At 37.5% G+C, this 19,839-nt stretch overlaps 1 protein-coding gene across 2 annotated transcripts in view; it reads left to right on the plus strand.

Annotated features, from left to right (window-relative positions):
• Window positions 1-19,839, plus strand: part of DGKI (diacylglycerol kinase iota) — a 436,008-nt gene that overhangs the window by 210,778 nt on the left and 205,391 nt on the right. For both annotated transcript variants that reach the window (XM_063099453.1, XM_063099454.1), the window contains exons 9-12: window positions 8,587-8,661; window positions 9,132-9,230; window positions 16,557-16,639; window positions 19,726-19,786. In XM_063099453.1, the coding sequence (XP_062955523.1) occupies window positions 8,587-8,661; window positions 9,132-9,230; window positions 16,557-16,639; window positions 19,726-19,786 (318 nt within the window). The remainder of the gene's footprint in view (window positions 1-8,586; window positions 8,662-9,131; window positions 9,231-16,556; window positions 16,640-19,725; window positions 19,787-19,839) is intronic.

Here is a 19,839-nt window from a genome sequence, read left to right on the forward strand (position 1 = left end):
ATAATTATGATGAACTCTTCTATAACCATCAACTTTTCTGACATGCTTGTTTCATCTCTCCCCTTCCACACTATATTTTCTTTTTCTTTTTATTAATTAAAGTTTTAATTTTGAGATTCAGAAGCAGCTATAAGAAATAATACAGAGGAATACCTTGAACCCTCTGCAGAGTTTCTCCTTGTGGTCATATCTTGCAGTTTACAATATCACAACCAGGATATTGACATTGATTCAGTCAAGATACAGAACAGTTCCATCCCCACAATGACCCCTCATGTCACCTTCTCATAGCCATGTCCATTTTTCCTCTGGCCCCACCTCATCTACTCCATCTTCCTGGAAGTGGAAGCCCCTTTCTCCCTTTTTACTTTTGCTAGACTATTTTAAAGGAGCAAATCTTAGCATTATCACTTAATCTACAAGTGCTTCATTTTGCTTCTCTAAAAGATAATGACATTTAAAAAAGGTAATCACAAACCATTATCTCTCTCACCCATGAAAATTAATAATTCCTTAAATTTTTTTCTGATTGTCTCAAATATATCTTTTTTATAGCCAAGTTTCTCAAATCAGGATTCAAAGTTTACAGCTACCTTTTGTTGACATATCTCTTTAAGTCTTTTTAAATTTATGATGATACCCTGTCTTAATTTTCATGCCATTTATTTGTTGAGTACATTGGGTCACTTTACCTGTAGAACTTCCCATATTTTGATTTTGGCTGATTGTATACTTATTGTGTTTTAAAATGATTTCCCTTATTGCCCACAGTTCTTGAAAACTAATATTTAGATATAGAGACTCAATTAAATTGAGGTTTAATTTTTTTGGCAAAAGGACTCCTGGGTGGTGCTGCGTATTTCTATTTTATTGTGAGTTCAGGAACCATCATCCTAATCCATCTATCGTGACGTTCTCCATCAGCCTTTCTCCTACTGTGTGATCCATTAAGGATTATTACTGTAATCTGTTATTTCATTAGGAGTTGCCAAAGGGTAGTTTTCCAGCTTTTACTCTTTTTCACTTTTTAGTTATGATTTTTCTATGAAAAGAACTTTTCTCTTATCATCAACTAATACATGACAAATGTTTGAGTATTTTCCTTTATTTGTAAATTTTCAGAAATAACAAGCTGATGCTTTAGCTACCTTTATAAAGGTGGCTAAGAATTGGAGTGGTGGTGGTTGTTTTTTGGAGAGTATCATTATGAAATTACATAATTATTATTTATATATATGTGATGTGTTTCAAACTATTGTGACCATTATTCTTCTTATGTTCATATCGTTCCATCTTTGACCAGTTGGGACCCCTTCCAGGTGGCTCCATCTGTCATAAGCCATGAGGTTTTTGATAGCTTTAAACACACATAACATGTTCATGTCCCAGGATCATTTGTGCATTTCCTGTCCATACCTGGAATCAGTCATTTCTCTAATGAGTCTTGCTTACTTTTAATGGGAGATGGTATTTAAAGTTAACAGTCTGGATGTTTAAATTTAAAGTTTAAATTCATTATTGAAAATGCACGTTTTTAGTGTCTTCTGTGATTCAGGGCACTGTAATAATAAGAATAAGGAGAGCTAACATTTATCAGATGCTTTATATGTGTTAAGAAATATTTTAAGTATTTTGATTCAGTATCTCATTTTACCACCTTAGTGCCCTATGAGCAGGTATCTTATTATTCCGACTTTGCAGCAGAGGAAAGTGAGACACAGAGAAGTCAAATAAATGACCCAGAGCCATATAGTTACTAAATAGTTTGAGATAGGGTTTGAACCCAGAAATTCTGATTCTGGAAACCAAGCTCTTGATGATATGCCATACTGTCTCCCTGTTTTATTATAGCAAGCCTTGCTGAATCAGATATTAAAAAAAAATTTGTAGTCTCTCCTCTTGTGGGCTCCAAAGCCATCGAGCAAGTTAATCAATGAATTATATTCTATTTACAAGCTGGTGTATGGTGAACTTGGGAGGGGCAATATAGTATTGGTTAAGAGCTCTCTGGATTTTGAGCCCAAAACTTTGCTTTGCCACTTATTAATTTATGTAATATTGAACAACTTAAACTCTTCTTTTAAACTCTTCTGCCATCAATGTTAAATTTTAAAGACATTAAAAAAACAACAGAGGTTGAGAAAAGGTTGGTTCTTGTGTTTGTGATCAAATCATGAATGACAGTCAAAACTGTAGTTGGTAGAATGACCGTATGGGTAGGAAGCTGCTAGCGGTGACTTGGAGGTAGTAATATTAGAGAATGCATTTGAGACATTAGGAAGTGATTTTAAAAAAAAGAATTTGGAAGGTATATGGAGAATAGCAGACTAAAACGTTTTCAGAACTTTGAGGATTTTTATATATATTTCTATGCACCTATGTATAGTTCTGTATTCTGTCAACACTGCTTCAAAAAATAAATGATTCAGGAGAAGATATTCTTAATTGAGTCAAGTAAACATTTATCCAAAAATGCTTTTGTATGAGAGTACTTCAAAAAGCTCACAGAAAGATTTGTATTATCTATCCTATTTTTCCATGAAATTTTCGAAGTACTCTTGTATGTTGTAGGAGGGTCAAAGATGAATCAGAAGTGATCTGCTTCCATAAAGAGTCTACTCCCTAGTGAGGAACATAGATTTGCCTATCAAAATCACTGGGGAGACTGTGGATTCTGAAAGAGGGATTCAGCCATATGCAAATCCTTAATAAAAGAGGGGCCTTTGCTGTCTTGGAAGGTTTACCTTCCTGGTCAATGTGCATCTTTGGGAGAAACACCTATAGGATGGTAGGAGGAAGGGTCCAGATATGACAGTTGAGTCAGCCATGGTTAGTGAGGGGCTTGTACGTGTAAGGCAGAGAGTGGTCAGCGCCACGTAAACACAGTAGAAACACAGTGGAAATATAAAGCAGGACCGAGCAACTTCAGCAGTGGAGATGAGTGTAGGCCAAGTGGGAAGTATGCCACTTGTGCTTGGCCCTGAAGGACGTGGGTATTGTCACTGGGAAGGACAGTTCAAGGTAATAGGACATACCGAGAACAACAGTTAAGATGGGTCATCAAATAAAGTCAGCTTCATTTGGGACATTTATGTCTCAACAAGTGACTCTAGAGAGGAGGAGTCAGGAAAAGTGGTTTGTAAAGACGTGCAATTAAACTGCATCTTTTCCTTCTCCATTAAAAGATGGCTGGCTTTGAGTGGGTAATTGCTCCGTGAGAGCTGTGAAATTGGGATCTGGGTGAAACCTTGATGCTAAGGGGAATGAGGGCTGCCTGGAAGATTGGCTGGGTTCCATCACCAAATTATTAAAAGAATTCCTATAATTAATTAAAAATTATTTAAAAAAGAAGGTGGATGTTAGATGATTTAAAGTAATTCAGATAAAAAGAAAATCAAATTTTGAGGGTCAAGCCTGAATCTATTGACATATTTGAAGTCCAAGTTATATTTAAAGTTGCAGCTGTCAGTGTTTCTCCTTTGGACTGAAAATACTAGAGAAGAATATTTTGATTGGATAAGCAAGTTAAAGATGTTCAAATACCAGTGCACATATTTGGTGTTGATGGGGCGAGAGACCTGTGTTATATGAATTTTTTGTGGGGTCAAATTGTAGAAGACCAGAGTGAAAGAGCTTTCTCAGAAGTTATGTGTCACGAGACAAGTCACATCTTGAAAAAATATTTTGCACTTGATGCACTGACTTTTTCAAACTGTCACTGCCTTGTAACTTTTCCATTAATTTCAAAGGGTTTCTAGAGTCTTCCAGAAAGAATACAAAATGAGTACTCCATCCCATTTCCCAATAGAGTCCAAAGTGAATTCATAGTACTGAGTTGGAAGAATCTGGTTTTTTTGAAAGAATGACAGTATTCAGCCTTTTAGTTTATTGTTTAGTTTGTAATAACATGAGTAATATATAAATATTCTCCTGGTAAAAAATCAAACTTTTCAGATAAAAAAAGTCCCCTTTCACCAACATTTAAAATTATTAGCATCTCTTCTTTCTCTTCAATTATATATCCATACAGAGTTTTTACTATGCATTTAAGTGCATTTAAATATACTTATAGAAAAGATATAGAAACATTTTGAGTGTAGAGCTGTGTGTTTTTAATAAATGACATCATTCTACACAAAATGCTTTAAAACTTACCTTTCCCAGTTTAAAAAAAAAAAAGTAATCTTGGGAAAAAGCCTATATTAGTACATGTAAACTTAACTCATTTCTTAAACTGCTCTATCTATATCCCCATACTGTGGATATATCACAGTTTATTTATCCATCTCTCTAGTGATATTTATATTGTTTCTAATGTTTCTACTTATAAATAATGTTGCATTCACTCCTTTCTAGCCCTGTATGGGCTTTCTTCATGCTAGTCTTTTTTTTGTCTTATGATTGGATAATCTTAAAATGCTGGGGACCTGTGAAATATAATAGCTAATTTCATGCAATGACCAACAATCTCCCTAAAATTGTCCAACCCATTTCCTTTGGTGAACTCTAAACATTTAATTAATACTTGTGATTAGTCAGAAAGCCTGTTTGGAGCTGTTGAGACTCCGTTTTTAACTTTGGAATGAATTTCTTTTATTCTTCTGCCTGCCCATCCTCAGAACTTCTGGTGGTGCAGCTGACACAGGGAAAAGTGAGAATGCTCTTTAACACACAGAGACCATGGCCCTCTCTCTTGTTATCTATCACAGTTCTGTCCAGGATATGAGGGGGGAAGACTTCATTTGGCACAAAGAAATGATCTATCTTCTCTTTAGCTCTGTTATTTTAACCAGTCATTTGTGATCCCGTAATCTGGGAAAATCCCTGAAGAGTAATAAGAGGTAATTAGTTTTCATCCACAGTTGAATGATTCACCCATAAGTATTTATTAACAGCCCAGGAAGGAGCCATAACTATAATAAGGATTTTGTGGGTAGGATTATTTCTGTGCAAGGTAAGATTGCCCTAATACCCGGTACAAGAAAACACAAAGCCTTTATCTTGTATAAAGGGTGACCGCTGTTGGAATCAGAAGAATGCAAAAATCCATACGAGGGTACAACATTTCACTGTTTTAATAGTGTTGATCTTGCAAAGTAAAACCTTTGTGTCACTGAGTTCACTGCCCTTTATAGAACAGAGATGCTTTGTTTTGGAACATAGGGCAGGTATTAAAGGTTTCCTGAATATATCACCAACAGTTCTACACAGTAACTTCTTGGCATAATTTTTACATTCTTGAAAAGTATGCCATTTTGTTCAACTCTCCCAACAATTCTGACCCAGGCAGGGTAAGAGATACCATATATTCGAGAGAGTAGGTGACTTACCTTGTCATGGCCAAAACACATCCCAAATCTGCTTTCACATCCATCTGTTCCTCACTGAATTATGCTGCCTTCTAAATGAAGTTATACATTCAGACAGAGATACCTATTCACGCATTAATAGAATGCAGGCTCGGGAATTGTTAGGTGTGCTATGAAATTCCATACTACTTATCTTTTGCTGTTTGACTGTCCGTAGGGCTGTAAGCTCACTCAGAGCTCACATAGAAGCGTCCAGGTACTGTAAGTCAACCACTGTGCTTGGTCTTTGCCCCGTTCTTGTTCTGTGAAATGTACGAGGCCTCAGATGCCTTTGGCTCCGTGAGGCTCAGAAGCACTTGTATTTGCTACAAAGGCTGTTTTGTTTGTCTGTTTCCTGTTAGAGTGAAGTTCCTTGCCTGCTCTGTTTTCAGACATCAAGCCCTATTCTGGTGTGTTTTTCTAACTCTATGTTCCCCAAACATGCTTGATCGTCAAAATCACCTGAAATACTGTGAGTTCTGTGATAAGACAAGTTTAGAAAACAATTTCAGCCTAACTCATTAGGCCTATCTCTTGGAGTTTAATTGTTGGGTCCTGTCGAGAACCAAGGTCCATAGTGTGTTCCTGCAAGCACTTGGCATCCTATATTGTTCTTGGCAGTAACTGAGTGGAAACTCCAAAGATGTCAGGAGACAAGCATTCACTTCCTAAGGATCTTTTCCAAAGTCAGGGGAGGCTCAGTAAGTGTTATGAATTATAACCACATTTATTCATTACTTCAACCATGATGAGTGAATCCTGTGTGCCAAGCATTTGTGCTAGGTGCTGGGACTATACAGCTGTGAATGAGGCAACTGACACTTACTGAAGTGCTTATCATGGGATGGATACCAGGATAACTGCTTCAAATGACCTTTTCTCATTTAAACTTCACAACTGTCCTGGGAGGTAGGTATTCTCACCTTCATTTTCAAATGAAGAAACTGTTATTTCAGAAGTTTGACTGACTTGGCCAAGGACACAGATCTAGTAACAGGGAGATCCAGAATCCGCGCCCAGTCAGACTCCTGCTCCTTCCTGTACTGCCCTTCTGCTTTACGTGGTCTCTATGACTCCTTACTTTGCTCTTTGTACTTCAAGCAGAGATTCTCAGCCGTGGCTACATGATAGAATTGCCTGGGGTGCTTTTAAAAAATATCCTGGCCTGGGCTTCACCCCAAGCAGATTAAATAAGAAAATTTGATGGGACCCAGGTAAGAGCATTTTTTTTTAAAGCTCTCTGGGTGATGCTAATGTGCAGTGTTGGTGGAGAACCACTTAGAGCCTCATTAATTGAAACCAAATAGATACCACTGTGCCAGCCTAGTTTCCAGCGTTCTTCTTGGATCATTTGGCAGATTTAACTTTTAAAGCTTCTAAATCATTTTTCTTCCCTCTTAAACAAACTGAGATTTATCAACAGGTAGCAAATACTTTCATAATATAATATTTCCCCCAAAGAAGGACATGATTAAAAATCCATTTAACCAGGAATTTAGAAACTTGGAGATCTATTTTCAGGGGAGTATAGTCAAAAGTGAATGATGAAAAATTATGTGGAGTTTAGAACACCCCTGAGTTCCTGGATCTTTCTTTTCTGGTGAGACTGTGAGATGCTGAAGATACTTTCTTTTAATCTGATGGGGAAAGAAAACCTTAGGACATACAGTGGTGTTTTGGGACTTAAGGTCTCTCATCCTTAGTGAACACCGGTCACAAATCAACTTATTTTTTTCCAAATCCAAGTCAAAGTAAAATAAAAGCTAGTTTGGATTTTGCTAATTTGGGTGTATGAATATACATACTCAGACTAGAGTTTATTTTGAATGCTCTAAGAAAAAAAGAATACTCTAAAAAGTAGAAGAATGGGTATCTAAATTTCTTCAAGTTGTTTGAAAACCTTTAACTGCTTGAACAATGCATGTGTGTATACTTACATAAGCTTTTTTTTTGTGTCTTTTTTTTTTTCGTGACCGGCACTCAGCCAGTGAGTGCACTTTGGCCATTCCCATATAGGATCTGAACCCGTGGCGGGAGTGTCGCTGCGCTCCTAGCACCGCACTCTCCCGAGCGCGCCACGGGCTCGACCCTACTTACATAATCTTTTAAGTTAAGACTTCTGCATTTTAGGCTTTCAACATTTTATTAAACATCTACCATGTGTTTGATGATATTTTTCCTTTGTAAAGATGGCAGTCTAATTAATTATCGACTCTTCACTAATTAAATCTGTTTTTGCCTGTCTTCAACCAGTGAGTTGTGACTATTCTCTGTGAGGTTCTTCTGAAAGCATCTATGTCAAATATGAGTAAATGATTAGTTGAAGTAATCACAAAGTTGTGGTCTATAAAAATCCCTGGAATGCAAAAGACAGGGAAAGTAAATTTGGGGGTTATTGAATGTTAACAAGTCTGAGGCACTTCTATGAGAAGAAAAAGTCAAGGCTACCAGGGGAGGGAAGATTTTTTTAAACCAATAAGTTTTTAGACAGAGAAAGAACAGTGACTGCCACCCCACTATTATAAGTAACTTAAGGGGAGTCCTCTCTGCATTTAAAAAGTCAGACATCATTTAAAAAGTCAGATGATCTGATAGGATTCATATTCAATGCTGTACCCCACAGAGATGTGCAAGCCATTATGTGTCAATTAAAAATAAATAAAAATTTAAAAAATTTATTGGAAAGAAAGAGTGATGGTAGATAGATGGATCATACATTTCTACTAGGGTCAAGAGTTATTTTATGACTATTGCTAGAACAGATTACAGAAAAAAGTTAACAGCGAACAGAAAAAAAAAAAAAGAAAAAACATGAAAAACGGCCTCCTTTTTTACATTTCCACATAGGTGTTCTCCATACGAGGAGATGAACTTGAACTTGGTTGGGCGGGAGACGGACCTGGTTGGGCGGGAGACTGGAGCCCCTCAGAGAATTTGGGATTCTTCCATTTTTACTGGGAGGGTTGGCAGGTATAACATGTGTTGTTATGTGAGTCCATGAGAGCCTCTGGGGGTTCTAACTCCCTGCCCCTCCGTGTGGTGGGGACTCAGTCGCTCACTCTGAAGCACTGGACTGATTTCTGTCTGTGGCTTACCCATGAGCAGTGGCTTGGAAGTGTCAAAGCATGAGAAGCATGCATCGAACAGCATGTGCTGCCCTCATCTCCTACACGGTTCTGCATGGGAGACTCTCGGGCCGTCTGCCTCTCAGCTCAGGTGTTCCCTTCTTTCCCTACAGAACTCCCTGAAGGCTTCCAATCGGAAGAAGAAGAGAACGAGCTTTAAAAGAAAAGCCAGTAAAAAAGGAACTGAAGTAAGCGTTTCAGAGTTATGTTCCAAACAAATACAACTTCCCGTCCGTAGCCTCCTCTGTCCCACATCGTCTGGCGCAAGCTTGTTCCTCTGACGTGTCTCCTCCCACTCTGTCTCCTTCACTGCACTTGACCACACTAGAATTCTTTCTTTCCTTTAACAACAATAACAAACCTAAACTGTACTTGCTGGAAATGTTATCCTAAAGATGATGAGGATGGAGATAAGAGCTAACATTTCTGGAATGCTTGGAATGTACAGTTTAAAATCAAAAGCATGGCCTAATTCTCTGGAGAAAATTATGGCTTGAGAAACTTTCTTTGAAGCTTTATGTGGAAGGTCCATTAAGAGTTATCCCTGTGGAACAAGATGTAGGGTTTTTTGGGGGTGGTGGTTTCCCACTTCCTTTGCTTTGGGGTTGCCTTTCAAGCCATTGATGTGTATCTTTACGGTGCTGCTTGCTTCTTTCAGCAGGAAAACAAAGGTCGTCCTTTTGTGATAAAACCTATCTCTTCTCCTCTCATGAAACCCTTGCTTGTATTTGTAAACCCCAAGAGTGGAGGAAACCAGGTAAGTCATTTTTTGAGTTTAACAGAGAAGTTTCCATGATTTCTCGAAAACACAATTCTCAACACCAATTAAAATAGCACCACTAGGACCCCAAGCATTGGATGATAACCAGTTTCTCAGGGACGTGATTGCTTTTGCTTCATTAGGGGACAGCCTTTCACATCACAGGGCTAGGCAGAATCCAGAGGTTCGGTGGCTTATCCCTCTACTTCCATGTAAGACTGTAGCAGAGGCACTCCAAAGTCCTAACTGCAGTACTGACAGTCCATATGGATTTTCAAGAAAGGTCATTCAAGAATTTCTCTTAGTCAATGTGTCTCGGGGTTTCTCAGTTCTTGTAGATAGGAAGCCCTTCACCAACTGATTTTTATTTCTTCCTGTTATAATTAAGACCCGACTACTTTTGTCCCTGTCCTCAGAGAGAGAACAATGACTCATCGGTCACAGTGGTCATTAACAAATACCACCAAAGCTGTAGAAAATAGCAGCTTCTAAAGATTCCATTTGGTCCTTGCTGAAATTTGATAGCATAGTGGATATTTACCTCGTTTGAGAATAAAGAAGTAGACTTAGAAAAGTTCATTTAAAGGCATACCTAAAGTAACACTGCTCTTTTGAGACTCTTTAGCCACCCCGTATGAGAAGGGGAGTCCAATAATTAGGATGACCCAATAGTTCTCGATGATATTCTTATTACTGAAGATACTAGTAATTTTCCAGAATGTATTAATTACATTTAAAGTTTTTCTTAAGGGAGCTTACTATTTAAAGGAAATATTATGCCTCCTTTCCTCTCTTTCTTTAAATTTCTTGATCACTTGCTATGTTAAAAATCTGTATTGACATTATGGAGAACACAGGAAAGAAACGTGTTGTAAGCAAAGAAACAGTTTATTTTCAATATATCCTGTATTTTTGAGTTGCTAAATGATGCTCTGCATATTGTAATGATGGTGATCCTGAGACTGTCACTAGAGGAGGACTTAGGAATGGGTTTTTTTGGAGTGAGGTTCAGTTTGCCCTGAAATCATATCAACTTTCTTAGGCTGGTCCCTGTAGCCTGTCAGGGGCTAGTGATGCAGTTGGGAACTATGGAACAGAGCGAAGCTAATGTAATTGCCCCTGTGATTTTGGCCACCTGAACACCACATACTAATTAGCAACAAAATATCTTATCATGGCAGTCTATATATAAAATGCATTTACTAAATTGTTTTAAGCTTCCCCCCCCCCAAGGGCACACAGAAGCTTGTAAGTTTTCCCTGCCTTTAAGCAGCTGACTGTCCAGTAGAGAGATAGCCGGTTCCTTTTCCAATTTCTGTATAAATTATTAATGACAGGGACTTCAGAGATTATCTAATGTTGCTTCCTATTTCACTATATAGAAAACAGATCAAGGAAGCCTAAGTGAATTTTCTAAGGACATCTTGTTAATGAAACAAAAGGAGGAAATGGGAAGAATATAATTCAAGCGACATTAACCGTATGTGAGTTCTAAATTGAGTGGATCAGAGTGCAAGTGCCATGAAATTTCAGAGGCAAACCATGACGTGAGAGTGATAAGGAAATGGTGTAATGGACGTGGCTGAAATCGAAGATGGGCATTACTTAATTATGCAGAGGAGAGAAGACTGGAGGAATGCCTTTTTCTTCTCTCTGCTGTGGCGAGTTCCTCTTCGTATTTCAAGGCTCAGTAGTGCCATTCTGAACCATTTCTCAGAATTAATCACCCTTTCCTCTGTGCTCCCACAGCCCTTGGTACACACCTGTATTATGTGAATTGCAACGTAAGTGCTCTGTATGTGTCTATTCTGTTAGGATATAGACTCCATAACACCAGGGCTGTACCTTTGAATCTATGATTTCTAACACATGGCACATAGCAAACAAATAATTGTATAATAGACTATATGAATAGAAGGACAGATGTTCTGAAAATTGTTCATATTGAGGACAGTACTGTGAGTGGAACATGAATATTAAGTTATTGGGAAATGTGATTAGATAAAGATTAGAATAAGCCTATGGAACAGTGTCTTAAAAACTTAGCTGAAGATTTTGGATTTGTGCATTGGAAACTAGGATTTTGCTGTTTAAAATAACATAGTTTTAAAAATCTTCTGGTTTTTGAACAGAGGAGTAATATAATTGAATATAGTCTGCACACAATTTGCTTGGGGATCCTGTTAAAATGAAGACTGTGCTTCAGCGGTTCAGGGGATGGGTGCTGAGATTTGGTGCCTACCCCCTGAATTTTTTAATAAGCTCCTTTTTAGCAATTTATTTAATTAATTTGCTTTTAGATATAAAGCACTCTCATCTCTTCCCTTCTTTGAAACTTAGGCTTCAAACTTTTTTTTAAAACTTGCTTAGTGAGCTGTTCTTTAAGTAAATAACTAGATGATAGTGCCATCTAGTGGCAAGGAAAATACCTGTGGCTTTTCCCTTCACAGTATTTTAAACATAAGGAAAATTTCCAACGTTTTGAAGGAATATCTTGGGATAAACATATACAAAGACTTCTTCTATGTCTTTCTTCTAAACAATTCCTTCTTTTAAAATTTCTTTTCTTAAACTTCGCCGTAATTGTATCTTTGTTTTCTTAACACTAAGGCAGAGGTGACACTGGGTATTTTGCAGACTGTAGAGGTTAGGAGCACTGCTGTTACTGCTGGGATTTGAATTATTTGAGGAAACAGGCACTGTAATCAGGGAACAAAATTTCAACTTTGAGTGACTCTTCCTGTGAGAAGCAGTAGTGAGGGGTAGATAGAGTTTACCCCAACACAGTCCCCTCCTCAGTGTGGAAACTTTTGAGGACTAGAGAAGCAGGCCCCCTCTCTTACATTTCTGTCTGCTTTGACCTCAAAACTTACTGTTTTTCTTTACTGCCTTTCACTCACCAGAATCTTTCGATCTGCGTCTTAAGAGACCCCTCTTTCTCAGTGTTGCCTGCTTTCACACTCTCTCCCCCATGTTCTATCACGACTTTATCTTCTAGTGACCTAGATTACAAACTGAGGGTTAAGCAGATGTTCTGACCACTAGCATGATTCTAGCTCTCCAGTCCTGAGAGTTTTGGGGTCCAGACCCTGGCTCCTCACACCACTCAGTGTGTAATCCCAGGGTAGAGGGTGGCAGGAGTCGGATCCCTGGATCAGAGCTTCCAGGGACCTTATTAAGAGACTGGTCTGAGGCAGGGGTATTCAGGTGGTGGGCAGGCTCATGCTGACTGAGTTCACACCACCTTCTGAGAACTGGCTTTCTTAGACCAGGGCTGGCCTTTCTAAGTCAGGGGCCAGTCACACCAAGGTGGGAAGAAAGGGAAGGCAAAAAGAATTTAAAAACTTCCCATGAGAAATATGAGTCCCCAAATTATTTCTAAATACTTGGACAAACAATTTCAATGAAGGCATTAATTTTTGCAATGCTGGTGACTTTTCAACCTGGGGATACATCAAGAATCACTACATTGAGATAAGAATCAAGGCTCCTACTAAGGTGCAGAGTGGGCAGGGAATAGGGCAGAGGTCAGTGGATGGGGCACATGTCAGAATCCAATCTCAAGATCTTGTCAAGTCAGCCTCAACATGTGGAGTGAAAACAAGCAAACCGTGAATCTGTGGAAAGTCCCTTTTTCCAAGTCATAATATTGGAGTGAGTATGGGGGCAGCTAAGACCTAAACCAAGCGCCTTTGATAGGTCCGGGACGCGGATGTCCAGCTCCATAGTTTGTAGCCATAGTGATGTATCAACAACGTCAGTTTGACTGTCTTGATTAAGAAACTGACTATCTTGATTAAGTCCCTTGTCAGTGTCTCCTTGTTTCCTATAAAATAAAGCGGACGCTCCTTAGCATAAATGATTGAGTCTACAATTCACTTCAGCAATTTTGTTTCCCAATACTCTCTGCTTCATGGTGTATAAAACTGAACAGAGTGTGGTTTCCCCGTGGCATGTGTTGCTGTCACACCCCTCTTGTGCCCTAATCTTGAAACTTCTTCCTCTATCCATATGGAAAGAGATGGTTAACTCCACTCATCTTTCAAGACAGTTCAGATATCACACCTAGGATGTCTTTCATCTCCACACTTGGGCTTAGAGTATCTCCTCTGGACACTCATGCCTCTCAGTAGGCATCTCTGACTTGGCACTTACCATCTGTAGTGAATTTATTTTGTATTGTTCTCTTTCCACCAGATTCTGAGTGTATACCTGGCACAGCATAGGAGCCTAATACATATGTAATGAATAAATGACTTATTTCTTTGGGGTTGTTTGGAGCCAGTTTGAAATAACCATTTCTAAAGCTCTTCCTCCTACTAGCTTTTATTTTCTACAGGCCTGTCTTATTGTCTGGGCAGTTGTTCTTCCTTGATCTAGATAACGCCTACACAATAGAAGCCAAGACTTAGTAACACGGCAGACTGTTTCAGCCCACGCTAGAGTTAAGGTGCTTTGATGGAGATGGGTGTACTGTTTGAGCTGACCTGTTCTTAATGGCTTCTCCACACCCCCAATTCATTATTCTATTTTCTTTTATGAATAATGCATATAATTCCCTTTTGAGAGCAAGGTTATCTCTGTTTTGTTCATCTCTCTATTCTTCCACCTAAAACTATGCCTGGCACATAGTAGGTGAATGGGTGAATCTTGTTCATTTCCCTCTAGAATAATCTACCAACTTTCTGGGAAGTTGTTTTCTTCTGTTGCATCCCCTCCCCAATACCCGGAACTGTAAAAAATAATTTTTTTACCCCTTAAGCATACGCAATCTCATAATATCTAAAAAAGTTCTGTGCTCAATGAGGCATTATATCTACAACAGCATGCATTTATTGGGATTAATGTGTATGCTGTTTTTTCATTTAGAGAAAATTAGACTCTTGGACAAAAGTTAGAGCTTTTTTGTTTGGCATATATTGAGACATGTTAGTAAGTGACAGTTGTGTGAATAACTGAGTAGATTTAATTCTGCCATTGAGAAAGAAACAAATAAACCTTATCCTGGTGAATTAGTGTTTGTCAAACCATTCCGTTCTCTTTAATAAATTACCTCTATTAAAACTCTAAAGTAGTTTATCCTAGAGGTTATGGCAGAGTTAATAGAACTCACTTAAAACATGTGAGTCAGACCTTTTTCTCCACCCACTAGGATTAATTTTTAAAAATGCTTTCATTAAAGCACTCATTTTTCCTAATGAATATCATATTTTGAAAAGAAGATTACTTTTTAAAAGAAGTAATTCTATCATGCCTGAATGTCAACTCTGATAGGATAGCCATGCATGGCTACTGAAGTTATCCCTGCACAAATCAGGCAGAGCGGGATTATTCCAATAGACTGAAATGGAAATGGTACCTCTTAGAGGTATGCAGTGCACAACTTGCCAGGCTGAATTAATACGCCTTCCTGCAAAGGGTAAATTGAGATAATTAGATGTTCCAACTAACGCAAATTGAAAATGAGCAAAACCAAAACTGTATGGCCACTCAAATCTTTTAGAGAAATTTTAGGTTAAGAAAAACAACATGTCAAAAAACAGCCTCTTGATACTTTTTAAAAGTTTTGAAAAGGGTTAATTACCTAGTCTTATATGCAGGATAGGAGAAGCTGAAATTAAGATGTGCACTCTGCCACAGCAAAGGTAAAAGGAGTGATTAACACCAGCAATTCATACTGCTCTCTGAATCTAAAACTGAAAAATTAATTTTCTAGCAAGTCAGTTGGAAATGTTTTATAAATTGGTTTGTCATTAAAATGACTTTTGTGTTACCTGTAAAACGTAAAAAATTATTTGAGATAAGCCCGAATACACTTGATAGTAAAGCCCACCGTGGGAAGAAAGAAAATGATCTGGTATTTAGTTGGTGTTATGTATCTATCTCTGTTTGAATTTGATAGGAAGCAAATATGTCATTTGGTGAAACTAAAGGATTAGTTACAATAATTAAGGATAGAATGTTATTCCTAAAATTACAGCAAGCACATGATAAAGCAGAACTTTTAAATTACAGGTTTGGATGATATGTGGAACAAAAGACCTGTATTGGCCTCTGTAACAACTGGCATAACAGTGTGATAATTATAAACTACACTTTAGCCCTCACATCCTCAAGTGTAATTTAATGAATAGATTAACAAGGAGCAAAAAAGAAAGGGACTTAACATTTACAAAGGTCTATTTTGTGCCACATACTGTGCTAGATACGTAACTATTACTGATTCATTTAATTCTCATAATCACCTGGAAGGTAGACATCGCTTCTATTTTATATACTGCATCGCTGCAGGACTATAAATGTTCATGATTACCCAGTTAGAACACCCAAGTTCTGACTCAAACCTCAGGCTATTTCTACTATACTAGAATGACTCTTAAACACAGCATATTAGATATACAAATTTAGGAATATTTTAGGAACGAGCAGTCATGTTATTTACCAAAGGAACAATGTTGCAAGCAACAAACCCTGCTCAACTGATTAAATATTATTTGCTGTGGTTGATAAAATGAGGCATCCTACTCAATTTTAAAGCTCATTTGATACTGCTTAATAGAAAGATCTTTTTAAAATTTCTTGTTTACTTAATCCGCTTTAAGAAATGATTCCCAAAACTACCTGTGTTTGCCACAATGCTTATCTCTATGAATGTCAGAGTTACTTATAATGCTCCAAAAATGTTCATGGGAGAGAGAAACGTTTGGCTTAAACAAACTGATATAGACATAGAGACTGAAAAACGTCAAAGGAAGCTATAACTTCGAGCCTGTAAAATTCTTGCTTCAGTTAGAAAAAATTATGTCAATAAAATCATACTTAGCTAATACTCCTCATCTTTTATATTATTCAGAGACAATAATAATCTGTACAGTAAAATAAAAATTAAAGTTAAATTACGTAGGCTAATAACTTCCCTATATGGATTTTTATACATTAAGTAATGATGATAAAACTAACAGATACTATTCATTAAGTGCTTATGGCATGTTAAGCGATGGGATGTGCTGCTCAACCATTATTGCATTTAATCTTTGCAACAAGTCTGGGAGGTAGGCATTCTTTTCTCCGTATTAAAGAGAGGGGGTGCTGAGCTAAGTGAAATTAAGAAACTTGCCCAGAGTTACACATGTTAGACAAACATCTCACCTGGACATTCAACCTATGTATAGCTGTGACCAAAGCCCATGATTTTAACTACTTTTTACTGCTTATAATTAGATATTACTTTAGATTCAAGAATTTATTTTTATTTTTTAAATGAGCAGTTCATATTGGGAAATTTCTTCCTATTATTGTCATTTTTTTTTTTTTTTTTTACAGGGAACCAAAGTCCTGCAGATGTTCATGTGGTACCTGAACCCACGGCAAGTCTTTGATCTTTCTCAGGAAGGGCCAAAAGATGCGTAAGTCTGGAAATACCCTCCATGGTTCAAATGTATTTTAGGCAAATGAGAAGAACTTTCTGCTGTGGGATCAAGCTCTTGTATCTGTAATACATTGTAAAATATTTTCTGACCATCTCTTATCTACTTTTTCACCTGTACAATCCTCTCTTTAAAAGTTCATCCGACTTTCTCTCTTATTCTTTTTTTTTTTTTTAATTTTAACTTCTTAATATACGCTGTAGTTGATTTTCATGTTCCTTTACCCATTCCTCTTTCCCCCCTCCCTCTCTCCCCACCCACCCCACTTCATCATATTTGTTCACTTGTCTTAACACGATCAAGGAATTGTTGTGATTGTTGTTTCTTCCTCCCCCCCTACCCTTTATTTGTTTGTATATTTATTTATTTATTTATAGCTCCCACAAGTAAGTGAGACCATGTGGTATTTCTTTTTCTGTGCCTAACTTGTTTCACTTAATATAATTTTCTCCAAGTCCATCCATGTTGTTGCGAATGGTAGTATTTCATTCTTTTTTATAGCAGAGTAGAATTCCATTGTGTAGATGTACCACCGTTTCTTCATCCACTCATCGGATGATGGACATGTGGGCTGGTTCCAACTCTTGGCTATTGTAAAGAGTGCTGCGATAAATATTGGGGAACAGGTATACCTTCCACTTGATGATTTCCTTTCCTCTGGGTATATTCCCAGCAGTGGAATCGCTGGGTCATATGGTAGATCTATCTGCAATTGTTTGAGGAACCTCCATACCATTTTCCATAAAGGCTGCACCATTTTGCAGTCCCACCAACAGTGCATGAGAGTTCCTTTTTTCCCCCAATCTCACCAGCATTTACCGTTCTCAGTCTTTTGGATATTAGTCATCCTAATTAGAGTGAGATGGTATCTCACAGTGGTTTTGATTTGCATTTCCCAGATGCCGAGTAATGCTGAGTATTTTTTCATGTGTCTGTTGGCCATTTGCATATCATCCTTTGAGAAGCCTATTCAGCTCCTTTGCCCATTTTTTAATTGGGTTATTTTTTGTTGTTGTTGTAAAGTTGTTTGAGTTCCTTGTATATTCTGGATATTAATTCTTTGTCAGATGTATATTTTGCAAACATTTTCTCCCACTCTGTTGGTTGTTTTTTCACTCTGTTGATTGCTTCTTTTGCTGTGCAGAAGGTTTTTAGTTTGATATAATCCCATTTGTTTATTTTTCCCATTTGGCTATTGTAAGGAGTGCTGCAATAGCCAAATTTGGTTGCTTGTGCTTTTGGGGTCCTATTCATGAAGTCTGTACCCACTCCTACTTCCTGGAGTGTTTCCCCTATGTTTTCTTTAAAGGAGTTTTATTGTTTCAGGATGTATATTTAATTCTTTAATCCATTTTGAGTTGATTTTGGTATTTGGTATTCTTTATTGGGTTAGTTTTCTTCAAAACATATCTTCCCAGTTGTTTAATCAGTGACTATTTCTAGTGTGTTTGCTGCTTGTGTATATGCAGCTGTAGATTATTCACAGAAAGTCTGTTAATTCAGGAAGACTCCTCATTTTCCTATTTATGCATGTGCAACTTTGGAGATACACATGAATGGGAATGAAAGTGTCTCTCTGTGCAGGGCAGCCACATTTGTTTATGAACCTTTGTATTAGAGGGTGTGTGTGTGCATATGTGTGCATTTGAGAGAGAGATACTGACTGCTAAATTGATAATATTGATGGACTCCACACCAGTGTAGAAGAGACATGTTAATTCCTGCACAATCTCTTTTCTGAGATTCTCAGAAATCTCTTTGTCTGTTTTTGTAGGAAGTGTTGACAATAAAATCTAGAAATCATATCCTACTTCTTCCCTTTGGTGAGAGGCACATGGTGGGAAAGAGCAGGGACCATTCTGCTGTTGACTGGTTCCCTGTTTTAAGTCCATCTATTAAGATAATTTAGATGATATCTGATAAACATTAGAACATAAGGGATATCAATTATTTTTTAATAAGTAACAATACCAGAGGCAAAGAGATGTCAGTTCATCTTCTGGAGAAATAGTATTCCTGTTTAAAATGGATAAATTATATACTTTAAGTATGTAGGAGAACATGCAATATGAAAATTAATTTCTGACATCCTCTTAATCTATGAACTTCTTTGCCACTAGGTTTTGCTGTAAGACTTCTTTATTTTTTTCTCTTTTGGTTCTGCTAGAGAAAATCTGCTACTCTGGCTTGTGCCCTTTTTGATGCTTACTTTTCTTAAGATTTTTTCATTTAGTTAGACTTCAGGTACACATTTCATAGGTCACCAAAAAAACCATGGCAGGATAGGAAATATTTTCAGAAAAAAACATATTATTTGATTTAAATAGGTGATGTTTTCTATAGCAGAGTTCTTAACAGCTTCCCTTAAGCAAAATATTTAGCAGGGGTTGTATCACTGCATTTTCTTAAGAGCCAATAAGAAAGAGAAAATGATTGAATTTCAATCAGGCAAATTCAAAATAAAGAAAAATCAGTAGATCTCCTCACTTTGGGCTGGGGGTGTAAATAGGAGTGTAAGTGAGTGAGTTGAGAGGTGGGTGGAATCGTGGGTGTGGTAGTAATGATAGTAGGAAATCCTGCTCATCCCTCTGGAAAACATCCCCTAGGATTAAGAACGTGATGGTTATGTTTGAAAAATAGATAGAATTAGGAAAAGCCAATAAAATATAAGGAGGAAACATATAAGGACTATTGGTTACCAATTAATGATGATTTTTTGGGGGAGGAAAAAAGGGAGGAGAATAATGGGAGAAGAAAACAGAAGTCAAGACTAATGAGGAAAATAATGTGCGTTGACATATTAATAGGAATTATGGGAAATAAAACTCTAGGACTTTCTAAAATTCCATTCTGTGTTGGCCATTGAAAAATAATGTACATCTGATCCAATTGTTGGAGTCAGTCCTCCTATGGTTACTTGGAAACTAGTTTTGCTGGTATTGTCGTCCTCATGAATACACCTTTTCCCTATTGGACACCAGCCCTACCATTGTGTCCCGTGTTTTCTCTCTGCTATAGTCAGTCATGTGTTCTATTGTTTACTTTTTCTTCTATTTCCTCCACAGGCTTGAGTTGTATAGGAAAGTACCAAATCTACGAATTCTGGCCTGTGGTGGGGATGGAACGGTAGGTCCTTGGAAGAGAATCCAGTTCTCTCCTTTATTTCTTCTATCTTTCTT

This window comes from Cynocephalus volans, chromosome 6, assembly GCF_027409185.1.
Source record: "Cynocephalus volans isolate mCynVol1 chromosome 6, mCynVol1.pri, whole genome shotgun sequence".
Classification (NCBI taxonomy): Eukaryota; Metazoa; Chordata; class Mammalia; order Dermoptera; family Cynocephalidae; genus Cynocephalus; species Cynocephalus volans.